Below are 22,097 nucleotides of genomic sequence, written 5' to 3'. Positions count from 1 at the left end.
GAACAGTTATCACAGAGTACCTGACACATGGGATGAGTTTGCATTTGATCTTGTTTCACCACAGCTTACATGTTTATAAGCAAAATAAGTACTAGAACTTAGTCAAAATGTCAATTGCTTTCAAATGTATTTGCCCTTTATGTGAGGGCAAAGATATTAAATTACTGCAGAGTTATTCAGAAATTAAAAATCTGTCAGAAATTTGGTGAATCCATAATTAAATTAAGAACAAAGCCAAATATCTGGAAAAACACTGTGTTCCAGCCTGTGTTGTATCTAGAAATGGAAACCATGTCTTAATAATAACTTTTTCCAATAAATTAATAAAGTAATAAACACAACATTTATTTAATGTTTTAAATAGACCTTTATAAAGTCTCATTATAAGAATTACTGCAGAAGCCAAGGAGCTGCTGCATAAGACCTACAGTGTTAAAGAAAATAAATATCTGCCTAGGAATCAGGGAGCAATTGATTAATTTTCATCTTGCATCTTGTTAACAGAAGAATTGCTTATGATTTCATGTCTGGACTCATGTTATATTCCTTAATTAATGGGATAAGATAGAAATAGAAATGTAATGAAATTTTCAGATGACAAAATCAGTTAAAGAATTCAGGATAAGAAGGGGCTGTGATACATTGAATTTACGAGGTAAACAGACAGCACGATGTTAAAGAAAATTTAGTGTCCATAAATATAATGAAATATGAAGTAGAGGGAAAATATTAAAGAAATGTTTATCTTAAATTCACCATGTAAATCCAGGAAAGTACCAAAGTATTGCTGCAGACAAGTCACTGAAAAAGTTTCTTCCATATGCAAATGCATTAAGATAAAGGCATATAATGTTCTAAAGCTATTGCATAAATCAAAGCTGCATCTCGTCTAGAGTGTTGTGTGCAAAACCCTGACATGATAGCGTGGCACTGGAGTAGGCTAGGAAAAACAACAAAAGTCTCATACAAGGTAAAATAGGAAAGATTCAAGATTTCCTCTGAGATTAATTAGTATGATCATGATAAGACTGAAAATCACAAATCCAAGTCAAGGGCTCTTTAGAAATGACACAGAGGAACTGGATATCTGTATGGAAATGTAATTTTCATAATTAATTATTATACATTTAGAAATAAACTTCCTGTTTCAGGATGGAAACCAATTGCTTCTTATAAGAAAACAAAGGGAAAATTCGTAGAAGACGACACTTTTATGACAGTATTTAGACTGTTTTGGGCTATTTCTGGGTCATAAAGCTACACAGAAAAACTGGTTTTGAGTAGGAACCAGTGTTTTGAAGTTTTTTGCTGCTTTCAAGATGTCACGATTTTGAAAAGGTTTGTGTTTGCTCAACAGCTAAGAAAAAAGTCCAAAATTGAACAGGGTCCTCCATGGCTTGTAATGATTTTTTTAACCCATCCACAAAACCTAAAATATGACAATGCTCATTTCTGGTTTCTGGAATAGTTGTCAATCTAGATTTGTAATTCCATAACGTGGTGTGTATATTCTTAATAAATGTGTTTTGCTTTGTATACTATCTATATTAACTGAAAAAATATTATTGGATTTGGATAGGCTTAGAAAAGACAGACTGTAATTTAAGGCTGTTAATAGAGCCCTCTTTGTGTAGAGCTCTGTGCGTCGTAATTCAAGAACTACAAGACAGGTCTCTTCAGTACAGAGAGAAAAACAAGTTGACTCAAGAATTAGTTCTTTCTCCAAATAATCAGGGTAAAAAGCACACAGCCAAGGGAATCTCTTACATTGGAGCATCACATTGTCTAGTTCATCACTCTGTTTCATGCCTTTCCCTCCCTAGCTACCATGCACTATGCAGCAGGTACTCTGGCCTTTTATCGCCTGAAAACCAAGTTCCTTGGGTAAACTATCCATCTTTTTGCCGCTTTTCAGACTCAGACACATTGTCCAGCTTCTGAAAGAGCAATGTAAAGGACAGTGTTCTGCCCCTTTTCATTTATTCCTTATCATTTTACATTTGAGTAGCAGGATTTGACCAGAGCAATGCTACTGGCTACAGTGGCCAGAATGAGGCCTCTTCTGCCTCATGAGATTTGTTGAGTATTTACAGCACATCCCATCAGAAAGACTGTGGCCAAGGTGACAATTCCAGCAGATGTGCCAACAGGCTATAATAGCATGCTAACAGAAGCTGGCCAGCCCTAAGTGCAGCGGCAGGCGTGGAGGGGCCCTGCTCTGCCTGGGGAGCAGAAGGACACTGAGCCACATCCCATGGGATGGCAGCACAGAAGGCAGCAGGAGCCCAGAGGTGCACTGCACATTCACCTATAAGCCCTTCCCAGAGTCTCAGTATTTGGGGTTTCTGTTGATTTGGGAGTCACTTCAAAACACCACAAGTGGCAATATCAGTATGCCTTTCAAAAGCCATTGAGGCTCCTGTAGCAGTCTCTGGGGGTAAAAACTGCTCACTCTGCTGTAACCACAGTTTGTGAAATGTGCACAGCACAGCTCTGATACACCCATTACCTAAAAAAGGGAAGTGATTGCAAAGAGGACCAGATCCTGGATACCTTATGCCAGATTTTCACCGATTCTAGTCACGAAACCTTTTCTTTGAGCACATTCTTGAGATGCTTAAAATTTATCTAATTCTCTAAAGGAGGGTAGGTAGTAGAAAACATGAAAAATTTTTGAAATCAGAATATTTTTGTCACAGGCCATTGATAAATAGAATTTCAGTAATTCAAGGTTTAGCCAGCTCCTTCTTGACCCTTTATATCTAAATGTACAAACAGTTTGCAGTAAAATGATTTCTCATTTTAGGAACACTGAAGAGACGGAGACCAGCACACAAAATGCAAACATTTGAAACTACTAGGGAGTGTCTTCTCTATTCTGACCTCATGATCCTTGATTTCTGTCCTATACCAGGGCACATTATCCAATAATTGCAGAATTACACTTATGCTTGTTTCATTTCCAGGTCCAATGCCATATCAGACCCATTCATATCAGCAGCCAGGTGCTGAACACCCTTTTCTGGGAAAGTACAGGCTCTGAACCTTAATTCCTCTCTCTTCTTTTGAATGCAAATGCTAGCCTAAGGCAGAGGCTTACTAAGGCCACTTCTAACATACATTTCAAAATAAAGCTACATCTGTAACTACATTTTTAGAAGTTTTGGTCCTATAAATGTGGGCTGGGAAATGGGTAGTGCATGGATTTTGAAGAGATTTAAGGATAAGCTTGGCTCACCTCCATCAGAGTTACAGCAGTTATCTGTAAATGCAGGTAACTCATTTTAGCCACCTCAACCCTTTTAGTAAAATTTTGTTATGGTTTCACAGCATTCATTGTAGATGTATGCAAGGTCTTATTGGAATACTGGGCTGAGTTTTAGGGAACTTTTATTTTGTCTCCAGAATATAAATATTGGGCACACATCACAGCTTCCAGTGAGGAACTAATTCCAGGTTTTTAAAATTTGGTTTAAATTTTAAAGTATAAGTTTTCTTCCAGTCTCTGTCTCATTTTCCTTCCCACAAAACTTATACTGTGGGTTTTAGAGGTGGGATTGCTGGATAATCAGGTCTTGAAAGTCTCAATATTCAGCAGAGGCTTAGAAATATAATTTCAGGCAGTTTTTTATGTTTTATTCTATGCTCTTTTTTAGTACTACAATTTCTAATAGCAAAAAAGTACACATTTCTCTTAAACTGATGATGTGTCATAACCTTTCTCTATACTCCTCTTACCCCTTGACATTTCAATCTATCCTCCTCCGTCATTGTGGATTTTGAAATATTCACTCTATGACTCTCTCCCATTCTCAATGTCTGGGAGGAAGATGACCATGACTGAAATTATGTGTGAGGATGTAGAAAGCTGGAATATGCTCTCATCAATGGCAGAGCTGTCTATGAGGAAATGTTTCAGTTTCTTCATCTGGCCAAGAAATGAATTCCTTTATGGCATAATATATGTATGATTTGATATATGTAAACAAATGTTCATATACGTGTTTGAATTATTTTTACTGATACTGCTATTAACTTCAATTTTGAAAACACTGTATTTTTGTTTCTGTTTCAGCTGCAGTGAAAAAGGAGGGGGATAAGAAAGGTAAATCAATCTTTTCCCTTGACTGAAACATCTTTCAGGCTGTGACTGCTGTGAGAAATGTTTCTTTTGTTCAGTGATACAATTGTGATGATTTACAGCATTGTGATGACACACAGCACCGCGTGTGCTACCATCAGCCAACTTTATCTGCTCCTGCTGGGATAACACTGTTGTCATTTCCACTGTTGGTAGCTCCTTTTTAAAACAGGCCAATACAGACCAGTGTCAGACACTTCCTCATTCTGGCTGGGAGGAAAATGAAAGGCCTTTGTTACCACATTAGGATTTGTCAAAGAGAACAAAACTTGCAGTTCACCATGCATGCTGACCTGGCTGCTTGTTCTTTGCAGAAGTTGCTTTCCTAGGCACATTTAATTTCCTCTTTTCACATATATATGGAGCTTGCATGTAACCTTTGCTGAAGTCCTTCCCTGATATTTTAACAGATTAGTGGAAAAATTTGCCCTAAATCAGAACAAAAGATATTACTTGTATTTAAAGATAAATATAATATATTTATCAGAATCTAAATCTCTCTTTATATGTTGTCTTTCCGAATAAGATTTGCTGAGTTAAAACTTTTTTTCCTAATTTTCTTATTTTATTCAAAGAGCAAAAATAATTTGAAATATTTGCACTGAGGTGGTATTTTTTTTAAACCTGTTCAACTTTATTGAATACTGGGCTTATAAGTCTTGTCTTTCTCACTAAATAGAGCAATGGGAACATTTTCAGAACATATCCATATATTTCTTAGGATTATTCAAGATTTATTTTTATGAGAAAGATTTTTTATTCAATAAGAAAAAAATAGCTCTTTATTATTGATGGGAGATTTGGTGGGGGGGAGGGAGGCTAGGGCGTGTCATTTGCAATTTGGAAATTCTATGATTCACATAATAATACAGTGGAGCCAACCTTTACTGCCTATACATGAAGATATTTTTTTGGTTTTTCTGTTATCCCTGTACAGAGCTGTTAACTGAACTGGAAAAAAAAAAGTATAGTCTCAACTGTTTTATCAGCTCATGAGTGAAATCTTGGCTGCGTTGATGTTAGTGGCAAAATTCCCATTCACTCCACTGAGGCCAAAATTTCACTTCATGTCTTTAACAGAACAATAAAATTAATTTCAGTTATCAAAAACAACCTTGCTTAGTAGGTATTAAGCAGAATATTTTGTCCAAAGATTAATTTGCAGCAACTGAGGCATGAAAGGTAGCACATGAAGCAGGGAGAATCAGAAAACTGGCAGCTACTCCTAGAGCCATTGGTTTTCAGATATCAAAATTTCTGCAGTTTTCAAAAACATGAGCTGCTCCATCCTTGATGGAAAGAAAAGAACGAGGTAATTTTTAAGGGTGCTACTTCTCTCACCCTTGTCAGATTGTGGGCCCATTCTTTTACAGAAGAACACCAAGGGAATTTTTTTTAAACATCTAGTGCTCATTTTCCATCAGCTAGGATTTTCTTCCCCCTTAACCAAAATCTTCCCCAGCAAAACTGATTGAAAAATGCATTTTTCATGAACAATCTTTGAAGTTAAATTGATTTTTCCATTTCATTTTCTTTTCTATATTTCTTTTGCTTCAAAAAATTTCCTTTGATTTCTTAGTTGAAAGGATTTTGCAACAAATATGTGTAGGCTACTTTCATGCACCTGGCTCAGGCTGTATCTCATCCTGCTGGTTACCACCAACCTATTTCACAGAAACATGGAAGTATGAACTGAAATTCAGTTTTAGTCATTCTTATGATTATCATCCCTTTATTTATTTTTTGATTATACCACCCTCTGGTTTTCTGAGATCATAACCAACACTGTCAGCAAGGAAGGTAGTGATTCTAGTGAAAAAAATGCCAGAAAAATGAAATCTTTCAGTGACTAAAGCGAACTGGTTCAGTGATGTTCATGCCTTTAGTAGATATGCACTAAACTGAAAAACTGGAGAGAAATAATAAGGCCTCTTCCAAAAAATGAACATGCCATGCTTTAGTTGCCATGCTTTCTCATCTAGCTTCCCCTTCTCTGCAGGCCTCATACAGAAAATATTGCATGCTACTAGCTAACTCCAAATATGATAAGGTTTTATTTATTTCTGCTTATTCTGTTGTCACAAGAAATTGCTCTAGGCTGCATGTGTATTCCTCTGACTGGCAATAAAAAAGGGTAATATCCACTGGTTTTGCTTAAGGATACAGTATTTTTTGCACAGCTGCAAAAATAATAGAAGTAGCCAGGCAGTGCTCTAAATTGACTGGCTCATTATCCAAAATATATTGTGGTAGTAGCATGCACAGTTCAAACAGCACTTTACCATTTCTCCTGTGAATCATACAGCACACACACTGTACTCTACATGAAGATTTCTCCAATTATTTTGTCCTATTCAAATACATCCCTCATCTAGAAAAACAAGAATAATGAGCCATACAGAGTGACAAGCCATCATAAAAGAGAAGATGGAATGACGCGTTCAGTCAATGGTACATTCTGTGCATAGCATAAATCAGACTTGAAGGAGCTGGCGAGAGACAAAAAAGAACAAAATTAAGTTGGAGAAAGATTACATTTTGTGCTGATTTCTCCAAATATGGATGATACTAACAGGAACCTTGAGGCACAATTAATGCATGAAATTTAGGCATTCACTAATTCTCTTTCAAAGGTTAGGTCTCTAGGACTTTGTGACCAAAGTCCTAGAAAATGGGCAGCTTTACCTTCCAGCATCATGTTATGCCTTCTTTCAACATGTGTGGGATAGAGAAGCTGTCACAGAAATGTGTAAATGTTGTCAATTCTAAAAGGGCAAGAGGCAGAAAACATTTGCATGAGGAAGGCACTTCCAAAATTTCCCAAGAGCAAATCTGGCTCCCAGTACACAAAAATTTTTAACTCTTGCTAATAATTCAAAGCATGTGAGCAAGAAATCAAACTAATTTAAATAGACCCAGGGGTTGGTGAAGTGATATAAATCCCATAATTTCCAGGGCATCTCCAGAAAACAGTAAACAGAAATGCAACATGCTGAAATATTTCAGCATTTTTTCACATTTAATTGTCACTTTTAAATGAAATAAATATTAAAAATTACTTTTTTTTGCTATAAACAAAAAGAGTATTTTCATATTTCAAAAATGTTTTATAACTACAGAGGGTTACAAAAATCCTTGTTTGGAATAGAGCCAGATCAAAGAAAACGTCAAGTTTTCCTAGTTCTGCATAAAGTAGAATTTCTTATTTCAATTCATATCTCCCATATCCCATTTATTTCTGACTATAGTGGACATGGACTGAGTTGGGGATGTCAAGCAAGTAAGAGTAATGAGTTGTCTCTCCAGTCAGTGTCAGAAAGTCTTGTTTTGTAAAGATTCTTTACATCTGTGTTTCTAGTGGACCAAACAGGATTCAGTCATGACACAATCCCTGTGGTTGCTCATTCTCACAAGTACATGTAAGAGCACTCTCCTTTCTGAAAGTGACTCGTGAACCAGAGCTGCCAGGGAGTTCCTTTCTCCATCCTCCTTGGAGCTAATGAGCAAGAGACAGAGAGCAAACTCTGCCTTGCTCCTGAGAGCACATCCAATTCAAGACCTCTGTGAGTCTCACCTGCTCTGTAGACTGCCTACAGTCAGATATTATGAAGACCTGTAAGTTAGTGAGATGCATGTCCTGGTTGCCTGTCAGTAGCAACACTCCCATTATGATTTTCAGCGTTAACACTCTGACACCTTGCTCTTAAGTTCATTTACTAGTTTTTAGAAAGCAAAACGAAAATAACATTCATCTAACAAGTTTCATCAAAATAAATATACAGGAGAGTATGTAGGATTGCATTTAGTCTTTTTCTCAATAAATGCATTGTGGTGTAAAAAACAAATAACATCTAAGTGCAGCTAAAATCAAACAAAAGGAGAAAATGGGAAAGCCATGAACATTCAAACTCCAAACTACACCTTTTTGTCAATTCAGTAAATGAACCATTTCCTTCTAGTACTCCTTGTAATGGTACTGTATGGCTTGGAAAATGCTGTTTTGCATACAGAAGGTGAAATAAACTGACCAAGGCACAGTGGCATCCCTTTTCAATATATATAAAAATCAAGATGCTTTCCAAACTGAAAAACAAAAAAAAAAAAAAACAAAAAAAAAAAAAAAAACAAACAAACAAAAAAAAAAAAACACCACCAAAACAAAATGGGGGGATTCCAGAGCTGCTTAGTTTTGTAATTGACCAGAAAAACTGGAAGTCAGCCATCTTATTCATAAAGCAAATGGTCATGGTAGTATGGGATTACAGATGCCACTGGTTCAAGATGAATCACAGCCTCACTATGTAATTTTCTAACGATTGTGTAGCCTCACTATGTAATTTTCAAAGAGTCAAAGGATAAGAAAGTAAAGTATCTGATTCTATAACTCCAAAATGTATTACACAGACTCTTAATAGAACTTTTAGTCCTAAATAAAGGAATCAAAAACCCCAAATCATTATAAATACTTTAAAAACCATTTTTTAAAATAGGGTCAAAAATTCTGTATTATTTTCTAGAAAATAATAAATAGAGCCATATGCTAGTGTGCTTTTGAAACTATTAGTGATATTTTGACCAACTGAAGGCAGGCAGCTCTCCCAAAGGAAACAGTCACTGAAATAGCCACAAGATGGAGCCCAAAGGATCTTCCACACTGAAGATAATATTGTCATCCTGCATCGGATTAAGAGTTAAATAAAGTGATTTTACTGAAGAACGCTCGACAGGAATCTTGAACTGCAAACAAGATGTTTTTCAATGCAAATCCACTCCTGACTTAAGATGTTTTCAATTTGATAGATGGCTGTCCATGCACTAATAAGCTTTGATTTCCCATGCTAAAATATCAAGTCCCTAGCATTTTCAAGGAATATTGATGAACACGTAATTTATATTAAATAAAGAAAATTATCTGAGGAGACTAAATCAGTTAACTGAATTTTGCTGGACCTCTGTTTGCCTTGTCTCAACTTTCTTAGGGATATAAATAATTTATGTCAGTTTTACAGGGTTATATGCGACTTAATGATCTATACAACCTCTGTTTAGTGATGGACAGAAGTTCCCATGTTGCAGATATTGCAGTGGGATAAGACATGACCTATTCAATATAAGTAGGTAGAGGAATGACTATCTGAAGCTCATGATGATTCACTGAATTCATAAATTTTAAGAACTTTTTTAGATACTCAGATTAATGTAATCATTAAGAAACTTTACCTCATGCAAACTTTATGTCTAAAGTTGTAAATCTAAATTGAAACTGTTCACTCTAGTCTCAGTTTAGGGCTGATAGAGAGAAATAAGCATCTGCAAAGAGTGTTTCGTCTGTCTTGTATCTGTGTCAGAATGCAATTACTTGCCCCACTGGAGATATTTATATTTCTCGCCTATTAATAACAGGGAACATAATTTAGGTTTAGTAACAAGAACAGAAAACAAATGTCAATGAATATTAGGATTGTTTGCTGCTAATTTACAACTTCCCCTCTCTTAAGAATCTGACATTGAAAGAGAAGTGAGAAGAAGGAGCAAGTAATTTGTAGATCTTAAAAACTAATTGAATACCCACTCTCACTGTAGTTAGATGGAGAATCTAATATTTAATGTAGACATTTTAACAATAAGGTGAAATCTCCATGTTTATCTACCTAACACTCTGTGTACTCACAGTTGAAGCGTATAAAACTAGTGATGCTACCTTGCATCCATGTTTTTTCAAAAAAATGCCGATACTTTAATTTTTAGTAGGCTTTACAAAAACATTGCAAGTAATCAGTTGTAACCTTGGTTACAGCTGACCAATTGGTTACAATTGTAACCTTGATTGGTTACAACTTTGTAATCTATTCAAGGTCAAATTAAGATTACTCTCTTTTAAGTCTTATAAAATAACAAACCTGTAAAATTATTCATATTGACAGATCTGGCATAACATTTCAATTGCAGTTATGATTACAGCTTGTGTTAATTGCTCTTACTTGCTTCAAAGTACAACAGTAATTTATTCAGCCCCTGCTACCAAAAACTAGAGTCAGTTAAACTACAGTTTTAACGATTATGAAACAGCTGTGATTTCTGAAGAAAGAGTGCTCTGTGTAATTGGTGGCCTGGGTTGTTACTGTAAGTTAGGTATAACACATATATATTGGCATCATGTCAGAAACACATCTGTCAATCAGTGTAATATGCTTGAACACCTGCATATCCACACAACACGTTTAATTGGCTAAAAATTTCCCCATGGGATAAACTATTACTGTATTGCTCTGCACAAAGATATGTGCAAATGAATGCTCAGAGGTATTCTATTCAGATACAATTCCAGAATGAATAGTTCTTCTAGCGTCAATCTACCTTTCTTTTTCTTATCTATGCAGACATCTTTTGCAGAAATGTACTTTTACAACAATTTACTTTTCGTAATTAAAGCAAAAGCTGTGATCAGCAGCATTTCATGAGGAACAAAGATGGTTCAGTACATTATGCCTCTAGAAGTTACTCATTAGCCGTGTACTTTAATCACCATGTTAATTTGGGTAGCACACTGGGAAAAGTCCATTTTTTCAAAAGTCGATTAATTTTTATTGTTCTCCACCCCTTATATCAACTAATCTTTCCTCCAAAATTCTTCTTTTCAAGATTTCCATGGTCATCTTATTCTTTTCTAATTTATTATTGTTTCACATTTATTTAATAACATATGTAAATATATTTTCAGCCATTATTATGCTCTTAAAAATCCAGTCATAGATAAGAAGGACCTCAACTAAGAAGTTCCTTTTCAAAGTGTTTACATGGAATCTGGACCCAGGGGGGTTAGTTTGCCAGCTTTCACCAATAACAGCCATTATGACCGAAGATTGAATTATAACAAATATTAACATCAGCAAGGGGTGCTACATTTGGTTCCAATTTTTTATATAGAGTGATGAACATTTTTTGCAAAAACTAACATCTATATTCTGAAAAATCATTCTAACATCCTATAAACTTCAGTCTGCCTAATTTCACTCAGTTACCCTTTAAGAGTCAATAATTCATGTTGCAATAAAGACATCCCAAGCTCCACTGTGCTTTGCCTTAGCTATACGCAAATGTAAAAATGATATTTCTAAAAGTGAAAGCCTGTTAGCATACTCTCCCTCATCTGTATGTTCCCATCCCACAGTTTCAGGGAACAGCACATGAAAACGTCAGAAGCTGAGGATGATATTGGGAGGAAGCTCTTCAGGTCTTTCAGCACACGTGCCTAAAGATGAAATGCATTAATGCAGCAGATGTACCTCATCTACATTTGACTGAAATTTTATTCTTTCCAGCTCTGTTGATGGAAGATCTGTCCTCCTGGGATAGTAGGACTTATACTACTTTAAAGATATTAGTTTTCAGTGCCATTATGCAAGATTGCTGTTTCAACAACTTACATTTCCCAGAGCATTTCTATTGTTTAAGTGACAAACTGGGAAAGAGAGGAAGATTGGGATCATTACTAATGATTCCTAAAGTCATGCATCTCAGATTGAAGCTGAAGCAATTCCTCTTATTAAAAGTCATTTAAAAATGTTGGAAATGTCTCTGCTTCTTTGCTACTTCTATTATATTTACACCATGATAAAGTTTCTCCCTTCCCTCCTCTCTATTACTTTTTGTTTTTCCCTGTTATATAATGTACTCTTGAACTGCCATTTAAAAACAAAGTCTTAAAAAACAAGTTGTTCTAGACAACGTCAACAAAATCCTCCAAAACCAAAAGTCAGCTCATTTTTCAATATGCAGCCCTGAGGTATAAAACAAACCAAACAGCAAGGACACAAACACGACAGCTCTAGGAAAGCAGATAGATATCTTGGGCTAGGCTGATCTGGTAAAGAAAACAAAGCAGAAAGAACTGTGGGAGCAGCCTGACAGCTTTTTTTAATGGAAAGTGGCAATAGGAAGATGAGTTTGTTGCAAGTGAATACCATATAGGGTCTAATATCAATGGTTAAGTAAGTATTCATGATAATGGAAAACCATGGCATTTTATGAGGGTTTGTCTCAACAACTTATCCTATTACTATACTTCAGCCGCTGCTGACAGAGTGATCCATGGAAATCTGTGGAGATGCACAGACTCAGAGGAGCATTCCTAGACCAAGAGACCAAGCTCTCCACTTCCCTACAAATATTCCAGACAGTCATAATCACTTAGCATTTCATACTTGTCATGTTAATGTGGTATAATACCTCCTTAATGTTTAGAAGTGTGGAAAAATATCCTGGAAAATACTAGGTTTAAAGCAAACCAGAAATTAAAAATGGATGTTGAAGGGAATTAAGAGATCCTGTGAGGACAAGGCTCTTGCAGCATGCAGTGTATTTTAATCATATACCAGCTTCCCCTATTTGTGTCACCACCACACAGTTCTTGCTTTCTTTATTTTGACTCGGCCACAGGGTAACTCTTGGTCATACTCTGTCAAGGCAGTTTTTTAATGTAGAACAGAGATCAGGATGAGCACAAGCCATTCTTGTTTTAGGAATGCTGCTGCAGCTAATCTGGTTTTTGAGCCACATTTTAAGACATATGCTCAGTAGACTGGCTTTACAACACAGTCTGCCTGCTCCTCACCTAGCCAGAAGAACTTGAGTAAGACACAGGCAGATATGACAGATCAGGTCTGCTGATCGAAAAAATTTATGCAAACATTTGACTTCTCCTTTGAATGGCAAAGAGTACTGACAACAACTTCACAAATGTAGGGAACTGCTCCTTAACAGAGTGGTAAATCCCAATAATCCCCTTTTTTTCTGAATTTATTTTCTGAGACATATAAGGAATGTATTTTATTCTGTTTGACTTTTTTATAATACAGTTGTGCTGCAGTTTGGAAAACTTTGACCTAACTAGACCAAAACTGTCTTATTTAAATTATGCACAATGAGGTGGTCTCTTTAGTTCTTGAAACTTAAATTTGGAAGGAAAAATGCCCACTAATTTGTCCAAAGGACAAATAGTTCGTTGGTCTGTAGTTCAGGGAGAATGAACTCATATTAAGTAGGGAAAACAAATTTTGGCTTTGTCATGATGCATAAACTGGAAAGTATGCATTTCAAATTTTGATGAATTGATCTAATTATATTAGAAGATTCCTGTTGATCTTGATCTCTCTCTTGGCCTGTAATGTTGTTACAAGTTAACATGGTGTGTTGAGTATTCATGCAATGTCCAGTCCAAAACATGATAAACAATCTCTGCGCCGTCTTTAAAGGGAAATAAACCAGGCTCTTATTTTGTCTAATGGAAAGTAAATTCCTTATTTATAATACACCTGTAACTATCTAATTGGAAATAATTTTTCCCAGGTACAGCGTGTGTTATTATTCTGGTTTTCTTAACTAAAAAAGTACTTCTGGCACTGCTTTTATTTCCTGCACAACATATTCTTTTCTTACAGAATGTGCACACTCACAAAGGTACTTGCTGTCTGAATGGCAAATACCTGTTACCCAGATGGAAAATAGATGTTATAATCAAAAAGCACATTCTGCTTTTAGCTTTACCAATTTACAGTTCAATAAAATGCAAGATTTCATTTCTGAACCTGTATCAGAATCTAATTTACAAAATTATGCCATATATAATTAATACCCTTGTGGCCTTCAGAATTGCGGGCAAGTAAAAAAAAAATTGAAATGAAAAACAGCAAGATATCTATGAAGTCTGTTTTCCAAGTTTAATTTAGAATGGCAGAAAAGACATTGCAAATTTTTGCTGGGAGTAGAACCATATAATTTCATTGATTCATTCTTATGTAGCTTCAAATACTTCATCAAAAATCCAACTGTTTTCATTTGATTCAAATCTGACCTCCTCTAGTACAATTTAAGTGTTAAACAAATGAAGATAAAACACTTACTTAGGACTGAATGTTCTACCATTGTGAACAATAAGTACTTTTTTACCCAGTAGGTAGTCCTGTTAGCTAATGACATCGGAACAACCATTTGAAATGAGACAAAGAGTTGATTTATCCCAAAACCCTCTCGCCATCAGTGGCCAAAACAAAAAATGCTTGTTTGCACTTCCAGTGCAAGATGCTACATGAAGTGTGTGAGATTCCTGGAGGTGCATAACACAACCTTTAATTTCTCACCCTTTAGGCTAAATTACATATACTATTACACATTTTTCAGAGTCTGACCTGAGCTATGATCTTGCTATTTTCACTAAGTAGAACAAAAATCAAGGCACTCATGCTATAGATAATTGTGATACTATAAAAATTAATCTAATGGTCCTTGGGATTTCATTTTTCAACTCTCTGCTTGGTCTATATGTCATTTGAGTTGCATTTTTTAATGAGATCATGACACATAAGAAGGATAACATTAATATTGAATTGACTGAAATAACAGTTGGCAAAACATAAAGGTTTATTTTTATGGCCCAAATACCATTTCAAAATTTCACCTCAATGTTTCATTTTGGCTTTTTAATAGAAAAACTATAGATATTTTTTAGAATAACCAGCACTCTAGAGACTTAACTTTAGAATATCTTCATTATTTCATCAAAATATCTGGTAGAAATATCTCTGAGTGCTATGCCAGAAATAAGGAAGCTGGAGTTTTAGGCTAAGCACAGATAGCAATAATCTCAGTCTTCAATTGGTCTTGATGCCCACATTATACAAATTTGTCTAATTAATGCTTCCACAAAAAAGATGGAAAAGGACAACGGAGATACTTTCACAAACTTCAAGGACGAGACTTTAGCTGAGTTCCTATTGTTTTAAACATTTTCTGTGACTGATATTTACCAGCATAAAAGGGGAAATAACTGTATTGGCTTCACTGGAAAGTTAAGGAGTAATGGTTTTGTTTTGATTTTACTCAGATATTAGAAAAGGATGTTATTACAAAAGTTTGCTTGCAAAATTTGTTAAGCAGCATCAGTAGAGAGTATTTAAGTTAACACTGTTCATATGTGGCCTAGCTCTAATTATTATGGGTGATTACTGGAAGAGTTACATGGCACAATATTCTGTATTAGTTATGTAAGTCATTACACTAGCTACTGGTATAATGTTCAGATTTGGGTTAAATATTTGCTTTGAAATTCCTTTCTGAAAATTTAAATTCATATTTCCTGAACATATCTCACTATGTCTTTTGACACAATAAAAAAATTAATTTCCTCTACAAATTTCTGACATATTTCATGGAAACTCAATTGCAATAGAATTTGCCTCAGCTTATGGTGCTTGGGGAACTACATTTTGGTTGGTTTTGCAGTGTCAAATGAGCCTAAATTTACAAAACCTTTTACTTACACATATAAACACAATGAATGTGGCTTTCTCCATACTTTTTTTCTTTTGAACTCCTGTTTCTGATTCCTCAGTTTACACTTACTTTGTATCTTTACTCTTTATTACCCAGAAAAATGTTGTATGTTTTTTTTCACTTTGCTCTGTATACCATCTCCAGTTGCTGTCTCCTTAAATGCCCAACAACTTGGATTAGAGACGATATAAAATGGGAGTTGATTTTATACTGCAGGGAAAACAAGTGAAACAGAAACCCACATGCGCAGCAGTTTTTGTCCCAAGTGGGAGCTGGGGAGCTCAGGAGCTCAGGGAATCACAGCCTGGGAGCTCACAGCAGCAATTTTATTGCTTGTGCTGCTGGGGCTGCAAAGGCAGCTCATCCCCTGCCCTGCTGCATCTCTCTGTGGGATTACTCTCTCTCACACACAGAAGACATGCAGGTGGTAGAGCCTTTTTTCTCTCAAAAACAACAGCTGCCTAGCAAAAGTCAAGAAGAAAAATCCAGCTGGAGGGCTGGGTCTTGACATTTTGCTTCCTTTGGCAGAACCAATAATTGAGCATTGAGTACAGCTGCCAAACTCTCATTTCTCTACCTGAGAAATATTGTCCTAACATCCATGGAAAATATTCATTTGGTTTTCAGTTTTATCTCCTCTGGGATTTTTTTTTTCTGGAAAAATGCAGAAAATGAAATGGCACAAAGTTTAGAAGTCACAGCACTGAAGTCCTTTTGATTAGAAGCAGCCTCATGAAGTTAATGAACATTTTCAAATGTCTTTCTGCTCCTTGGAGTATCACTGAAGCCATCTGAAATTCATTGCCCGCATAGAGCAGGTGCAATTGTCAGGGACTGTCATCTTTACACTGCCCTAGGTGTTGTTTCCTCACTCAAACTAAAGCTTCATTTTCTGTCTTTGTCTGGTAGAGACCTTATGGTCTGAATTTGCCCTGTCTCTTAGTGGGCATTAAGGAAGGTAAGCACCTTGCTTAGCCAGGTAGTTTCCCTAGGTTTGATGTATGGTCAGCATTTAGAGAGGGTGACTCAACCCTCAGAAGAGGTGCAGAGCCTTCCAGGGTGTTTGTACCAAATTTTGGCTAAATGAGGAATTCAGGGTGCCTGTGTTCCTTAGCTATGTGTCCCATTTATGCATCTGGGGTGGACCGTGCAGGAGACACAAAGTAACTGCTGCACATTTCAATAGATTTCACTGAAATTTTATATGTCTAAAATGTCACTAAGAAATGAAGTACATTCTGCATCACAGCTACAAAATTATTAAAATATGCCTTTTTTGTTTACTTCTAGCTACCTCAGAGAACACGCATGAACACAGTAAGTACCAAGGCAATATAGAATATTGTTATTATAATTTTCAGAAGGAAGGTATTTTCTTATTTTTACAAAGTTTTTGCAGCCTAAGCTGGAATTCATCAACACAAACTCACACAACATTTTGACTTATGACACTGGTTTTCAATGACTAGCTCTGTTAATGCAGGACCAGGTGTGTTTCACAGGCTCCAGTTTGCATGGAAACCCTTCTCCAATTCAGCTGAGACCCACCTATGCCTTTTTTTTCCATGGCAGCTTCGCACTGGGAAACAATCAAGGGGGCCACAGATGGGGAATGATCTCTGCAATTCTCTTGCCAGGTCTCTGGCCCAAGTTTTAGATTTATTTCTTGGTGTGCTGCAATGCTCACCTGCTGCACAGCTTAGACTTCAGAGCTACAAATCAGAATTAAACATACTTTTAACATGCCTCTGAAATATCTTCTGTATCATGATGTTGGGATCTGGATAGCACACTGTTTTTAAATAGCACAAAATTGCATACACGTTTATTATAATACAGAATAATATCCTTGATTATTAGTGCCTCACAGTATATTTATGGGATCCCCATACTAGCTAACATAAAGAAAATTCGCTCTAGTCCAGCTGAATCCAGGAGAAACATGAGAAGCTTTTTTGTCTTTTCCTTTATGAAGAATATTGAACATTTACTTGTCATTCTTTACAAGAAAATCCCACTTTTGTTTTAATAAAATCTGCCATTGTTTCTATATTAAACATAAAGGAGTAATTTTCTATACAGAAGATCAGTGATAGAAATCACAATTAGTACTAGAAGCAATTAATAATTTTATAAATTCTATTATATTTCTAAAAATTCACAGAAAATAATTAAACCACATTTAAAAAGTTTAAAAATACTTTTAATTATTTTAATTTTATAGGGAAAAAATGGCTCAACATCTTTTCTGGAGAAATATAGTTATCAATTCTTCTCAAATCCAGTAGGAATATGTAGTGCTGAGTCATCTTTTAAAACTATAATGGGAATCTTTTATTTTTAAAATCTTCTAAAAACTAAAAGGCCTTCTAATATAGGGGTTCTTATTTTCAGAGCATGAACGTGTTAAACGTGAAAAAGCTGTCTCTCAGAGCAAGCCAGGTAGGTTTGGTGAAGGAACCTCCCCTTACCCCCAGTTCCACTTAATCAGGATATGTGTGATCTGCAGAACCTGGACACTTCCTTGAGCTGGGCACAGTGGGAGTGCCACTGGGTTTTTTCAGTGTCTTGGAGAGGAACAGATATGAGGGTGACATTTAACTAAAAGGATTCATCTGTCACAGTGTCTGACTGTTCTTGTGACTTTTCTCACTGGTGTAGTAAAAAGCACTAGCAAAACCCATTTCCCAGAGTGTGAGGAAGGAGTGTTTTAAAGCCCTGCACTACATCAGAGGTCCACTGGGAATTAACCTTTCTCAACCCTTTCAGTAAATTAGTTATCACATTAAATGAGTGTGGGCCCCCCAAAAAGGAGAAGCTACAATCTCATTGAGTACACACTCTGCAGTAGAGTCAGCCTCCAGCTCCTGAATCTCAGAAGTAACAGGAGCTGGACTAAGAATAGCAATACTAATCCTGGGCTGACTGTGCACTTGGGTAAACTGTAAATAATACCTGGCTGCTGTGAGCAGGACAAAGGGTCCCCCTTTCAAACCAGGACTCTGTTCCAATCATGTTTTTTGAGGAGGAAGGCCCTAAAGGATCCACAGCTGGGTCTGGTGTGAATTAACAAGACTAAGAGGGTAACCTCACAGAAAACTCAGCTACTCATGCTCAGCTTACATCACTCCCGAGGCACTATTACCACCAGTACCCACTCCAGAAGCAGTGGGGACTAGAAAGCAAGTATCCACATCCCATTGACCTTTGCTGGAAGTGCTCATGGATAAGTGATCAAATAAAACATTTAAACCTTATATGTTCAGTGATAAGCAAGGAGGCTTTATTTCATTAATTTTTCCCTATTTTTAAAGAAATAAACTTCTCCTATGTATTTAGTACTTTTCCCATTCATTTTTCTAATGTACAATATTCTACCTTGTAAGTTAAGTATTTTCATAGACATTTTCAGGTTTCTGGAAGCCTTGAGAATCTGATTTAGTGAAGGTGTATTGGTTTTGAGTCAATAGGGAAAAAATATTTCTCTTCTTCTTTCAAAGACACATAGGCCAAGATTTTTATTTAACTCATTGATCACTTTTTGTGCATTAGCAGCTAGTAGAATGTTTCAAGCATTAGGTGAATTCAGCCAAAGCAGGAACAAGGAATCCAAGCCTGGTGTCCACAGTGGTGGCCAGAAAGTGAGCTGCCTGGAGGGATGGCATGACCACTCACCTTTCCTGCTAAATGAAATCAGTCCTGCTGCACAATTAGCCCAATCTCATCCACCTAGCTGCAGGAAAATAAATTTCCTTGGTAGGGCATTCTCGAACATCAGAGCACTATGTCACAAACCAGTGTATTGGACTGATTAGGATTTTGCTCTCGCATACCACAGCACACTCCAGACCCCAAGCCCTTGGTATTTAGGTGCTTGAAGGGAAAATAAATAGGAAAATGCTTGCTAAATTTCCTTTAGCATAAAATCTCTATTCTCAGATGATAAATGGCTGCTTTGGAGAATAGTGGCTGTTTTGAGTTTCACTTGATGACTGGAAGTATTAATCTGCAGGCACTGGTGGTAATAGTGCTTCTGCCTGCTGTGTGCCAAGGAGTGCTCTTGAGTTAACAGCTTGAATTATAAAAGCTTCATTCTGAACAAAACAGCGGCCTTCTTTTTCACCTTGATTCAGTGCAGCTTCAAACCATTTTTCTTATGCCTCTTGCCATCAGACAGAAGTATCACATGACTGAAATACTATAGAATTTCAGAAAATATATTGATCCCATAGGGAAAAGTTTAAATTAGAGTGTTTTGTGCATATCAGTGGAGGCAAGTAAAGCAAGGGAATCCATTCCTGATGTAATTCTGCTGAAACTGCCTGCAATATGCAGAGAAATGTTTACAGCCTTATTTTTTCCATTTAAATTAGGTACATCAGGGAAAAAATTAATATTAATGCTTTTAGTGCTGCAAAACTGGAGCCCTGCAGAGCAAAGAAATTCTCTTCAATGAAAGATTTCAGAACTTTAAACTTTGGGCTTACTCAAAATCAGTATTTTTTTAATATTCACAACGTTTATATTTTTACTTTCTGTAGCTTTATGAAGTCCTCAAAATTGTTTAATTTTTTATTTGGGAGACTCCCCATGATATGGTAAAAAAAAGAATACAGGAAAATTTAGAACTATTACTTCTGTTCTTGGCAAAATGATATCTATTGTCCTCATCATATGTTTTTCTCTGCTTTTCCTCTTACTGAATGTGGTGAACAGATCGATTTTATGAAGCTTCCTGATGTCTTGAAGTGTATTCCCTTCTAAGATAGCTCTGCTTAAGTCTGGATATTCTACTCCTTCACTTTCCCTTCTGGCTACAACCAGTGGCTGGAAACTCAGAGAAAAAGCAAGCAGCCACAAGAGTTACCGTGTTTATTCCCATATGAATGCAAATCAACAGGCCTGTCCATGTTTCAAGATAAATTCATTCTGAGAAGAAACACTGCCCCTACTTTCAAATCAATCAGATGTGCCATCCACTCACAAACTTATTTCCTTACTTATTTCCTTACAGATTTGTTATCCCAGAGTTACAAAGCAAATATTGCCATACATTCTCAACAGAATTAAGAAAGGAAAAATATATTATTTCATGCTCAAAAGTGTCAGGATAAAATCCAAAGAAAGGGAACCCCTTTTATTTTTACTTGTCATTAATCCAGGGCATGTTACAGGGCCATTATTTAAAGGCAGCATACCAGGTTTTCTTCTGTATTGTCACATAGAAAGTTTAATGTCCCAATCTAAATTAGTGAAATAGATTGTTATATATTAAAGCTCCTATAATAGCAGTAAAAAGGACACTTTTTCTCAATAAGTTGCATCTTCAAGCTGCTGGTTTTGCTTTAAAACATTTCTAGCTCTGCAGACAATCATAATATGGAGATGAGATTTTTAATTCACGGCTTTCATAAGAAACTGACAGTAACAATAGCTGAGTAAGGGCAATAATAGTGCCCTAAATTTAATACAAATCAAGAGAAATTAAATTGACACATACCAGAAAACAAATGAAAAGCATAGCAATGCAGAGCTATGTTTATTTACCAAATAATAGAAAATATTAGTAACCAGAGAGCTTTATCCCTCCCTATATTTGACCCCATCAGTAATGATTTTCTTCCAGAAACAGACCAAACAAGCAAGAGAAGGGGACCAAGAGATGTCTGGCCAACCTGATCTCCACACAGTCATTGTCATCCTTGATCTGATGCCTTCCAGAGGTCTTAGTGGAAAGGAAGGCAGTGGAAAGAGGCAGTGGCTGCAAACTGCTTTCAGCAAGAGGAATGGCAAATATAGTCTGACTGTGTCTTAAGCATATCTAAGAAGAATTTAGGAATGTATATGATTGTTGAAAGGTAGAGTTTAGGAGGTGAGCTTGAATTCAATTATGGAAAAAGACACAGAATGGTGTTGAGCTATAAAAGGATGAGGTAGGGTGAATTTGAAATCAACCAAACGGGGCAGAGCAGAAATCTGAACATAAATATCCCAGTTTCCACCTGACTTCCATTGGGAAGGTAAAACAAACCCCACTTGATCAGAAAGTGTAATCCCACCAAGTTACGTGGAGAAGAGGAAGTTCAGGTCTGGCGGCCGATGTTGACATGGGTCTACATCATCTGAGAATTGTGCTGAGCAAATCCACAGGCAGCTCAAGAGCACGTGGGCTTGGGCAGCTTTTCCCATGAGATTAGAGAAGTTCAAGGCTGCTCCTGTGACAGATGTCCAGCTAGGTCTAGGTAGGTTTGTCCAGTAGCAGGTGGTATGAACTGGCATTTCAGACTGTCCCATGTGTCCCTCTGTGACCTGTTATGTGCTTGGGCATCTCCATACCTTTTTCATCCTCAGGTGTAGACACATGAGTACCTCCACCCATGTTTGTAGTTAGATAGTCTTTAAAGTTCTAGAAGATATTTAGAAGTTCTTAGTGTTGTTTAATACCAAGCTGTTGGACTCAGACACTCAGGAAGGTGCTGTTGGCAAAGGTGTAAGGGATGCAGGAATAGGATGGCTTCCACCTGAGTGCCTGCCTGAAAGATGCTGAAGGGTATGCAGCTGCTTTCTGGCAGCTGAGACATTAGGCCCAGTAATTTACTTTTTCCATGAACATGATCTCACCATG

General features: G+C 36.5%; 1 protein-coding gene across 1 annotated transcript in view; it reads left to right on the top strand.

Annotated features, from left to right (window-relative positions):
- Positions 1–22,097, top strand: part of TRDN (triadin) — a 223,354-nt gene that overhangs the window by 175,862 nt on the left and 25,395 nt on the right. The window contains 3 exon segments of the mRNA XM_064707176.1: positions 4,076–4,105; positions 16,763–16,789; positions 17,867–17,914. Coding sequence (XP_064563246.1) covers positions 4,076–4,105; positions 16,763–16,789; positions 17,867–17,914 — 105 coding nt within the window.

The sequence above is a fragment of the Zonotrichia leucophrys genome, chromosome 3 (genome assembly GCF_028769735.1).
Source record: "Zonotrichia leucophrys gambelii isolate GWCS_2022_RI chromosome 3, RI_Zleu_2.0, whole genome shotgun sequence".
Lineage (NCBI taxonomy): Eukaryota > Metazoa > Chordata > Aves > Passeriformes > Passerellidae > Zonotrichia > Zonotrichia leucophrys.
This window is presented reverse-complemented; position numbering and strand designations above follow the sequence as displayed.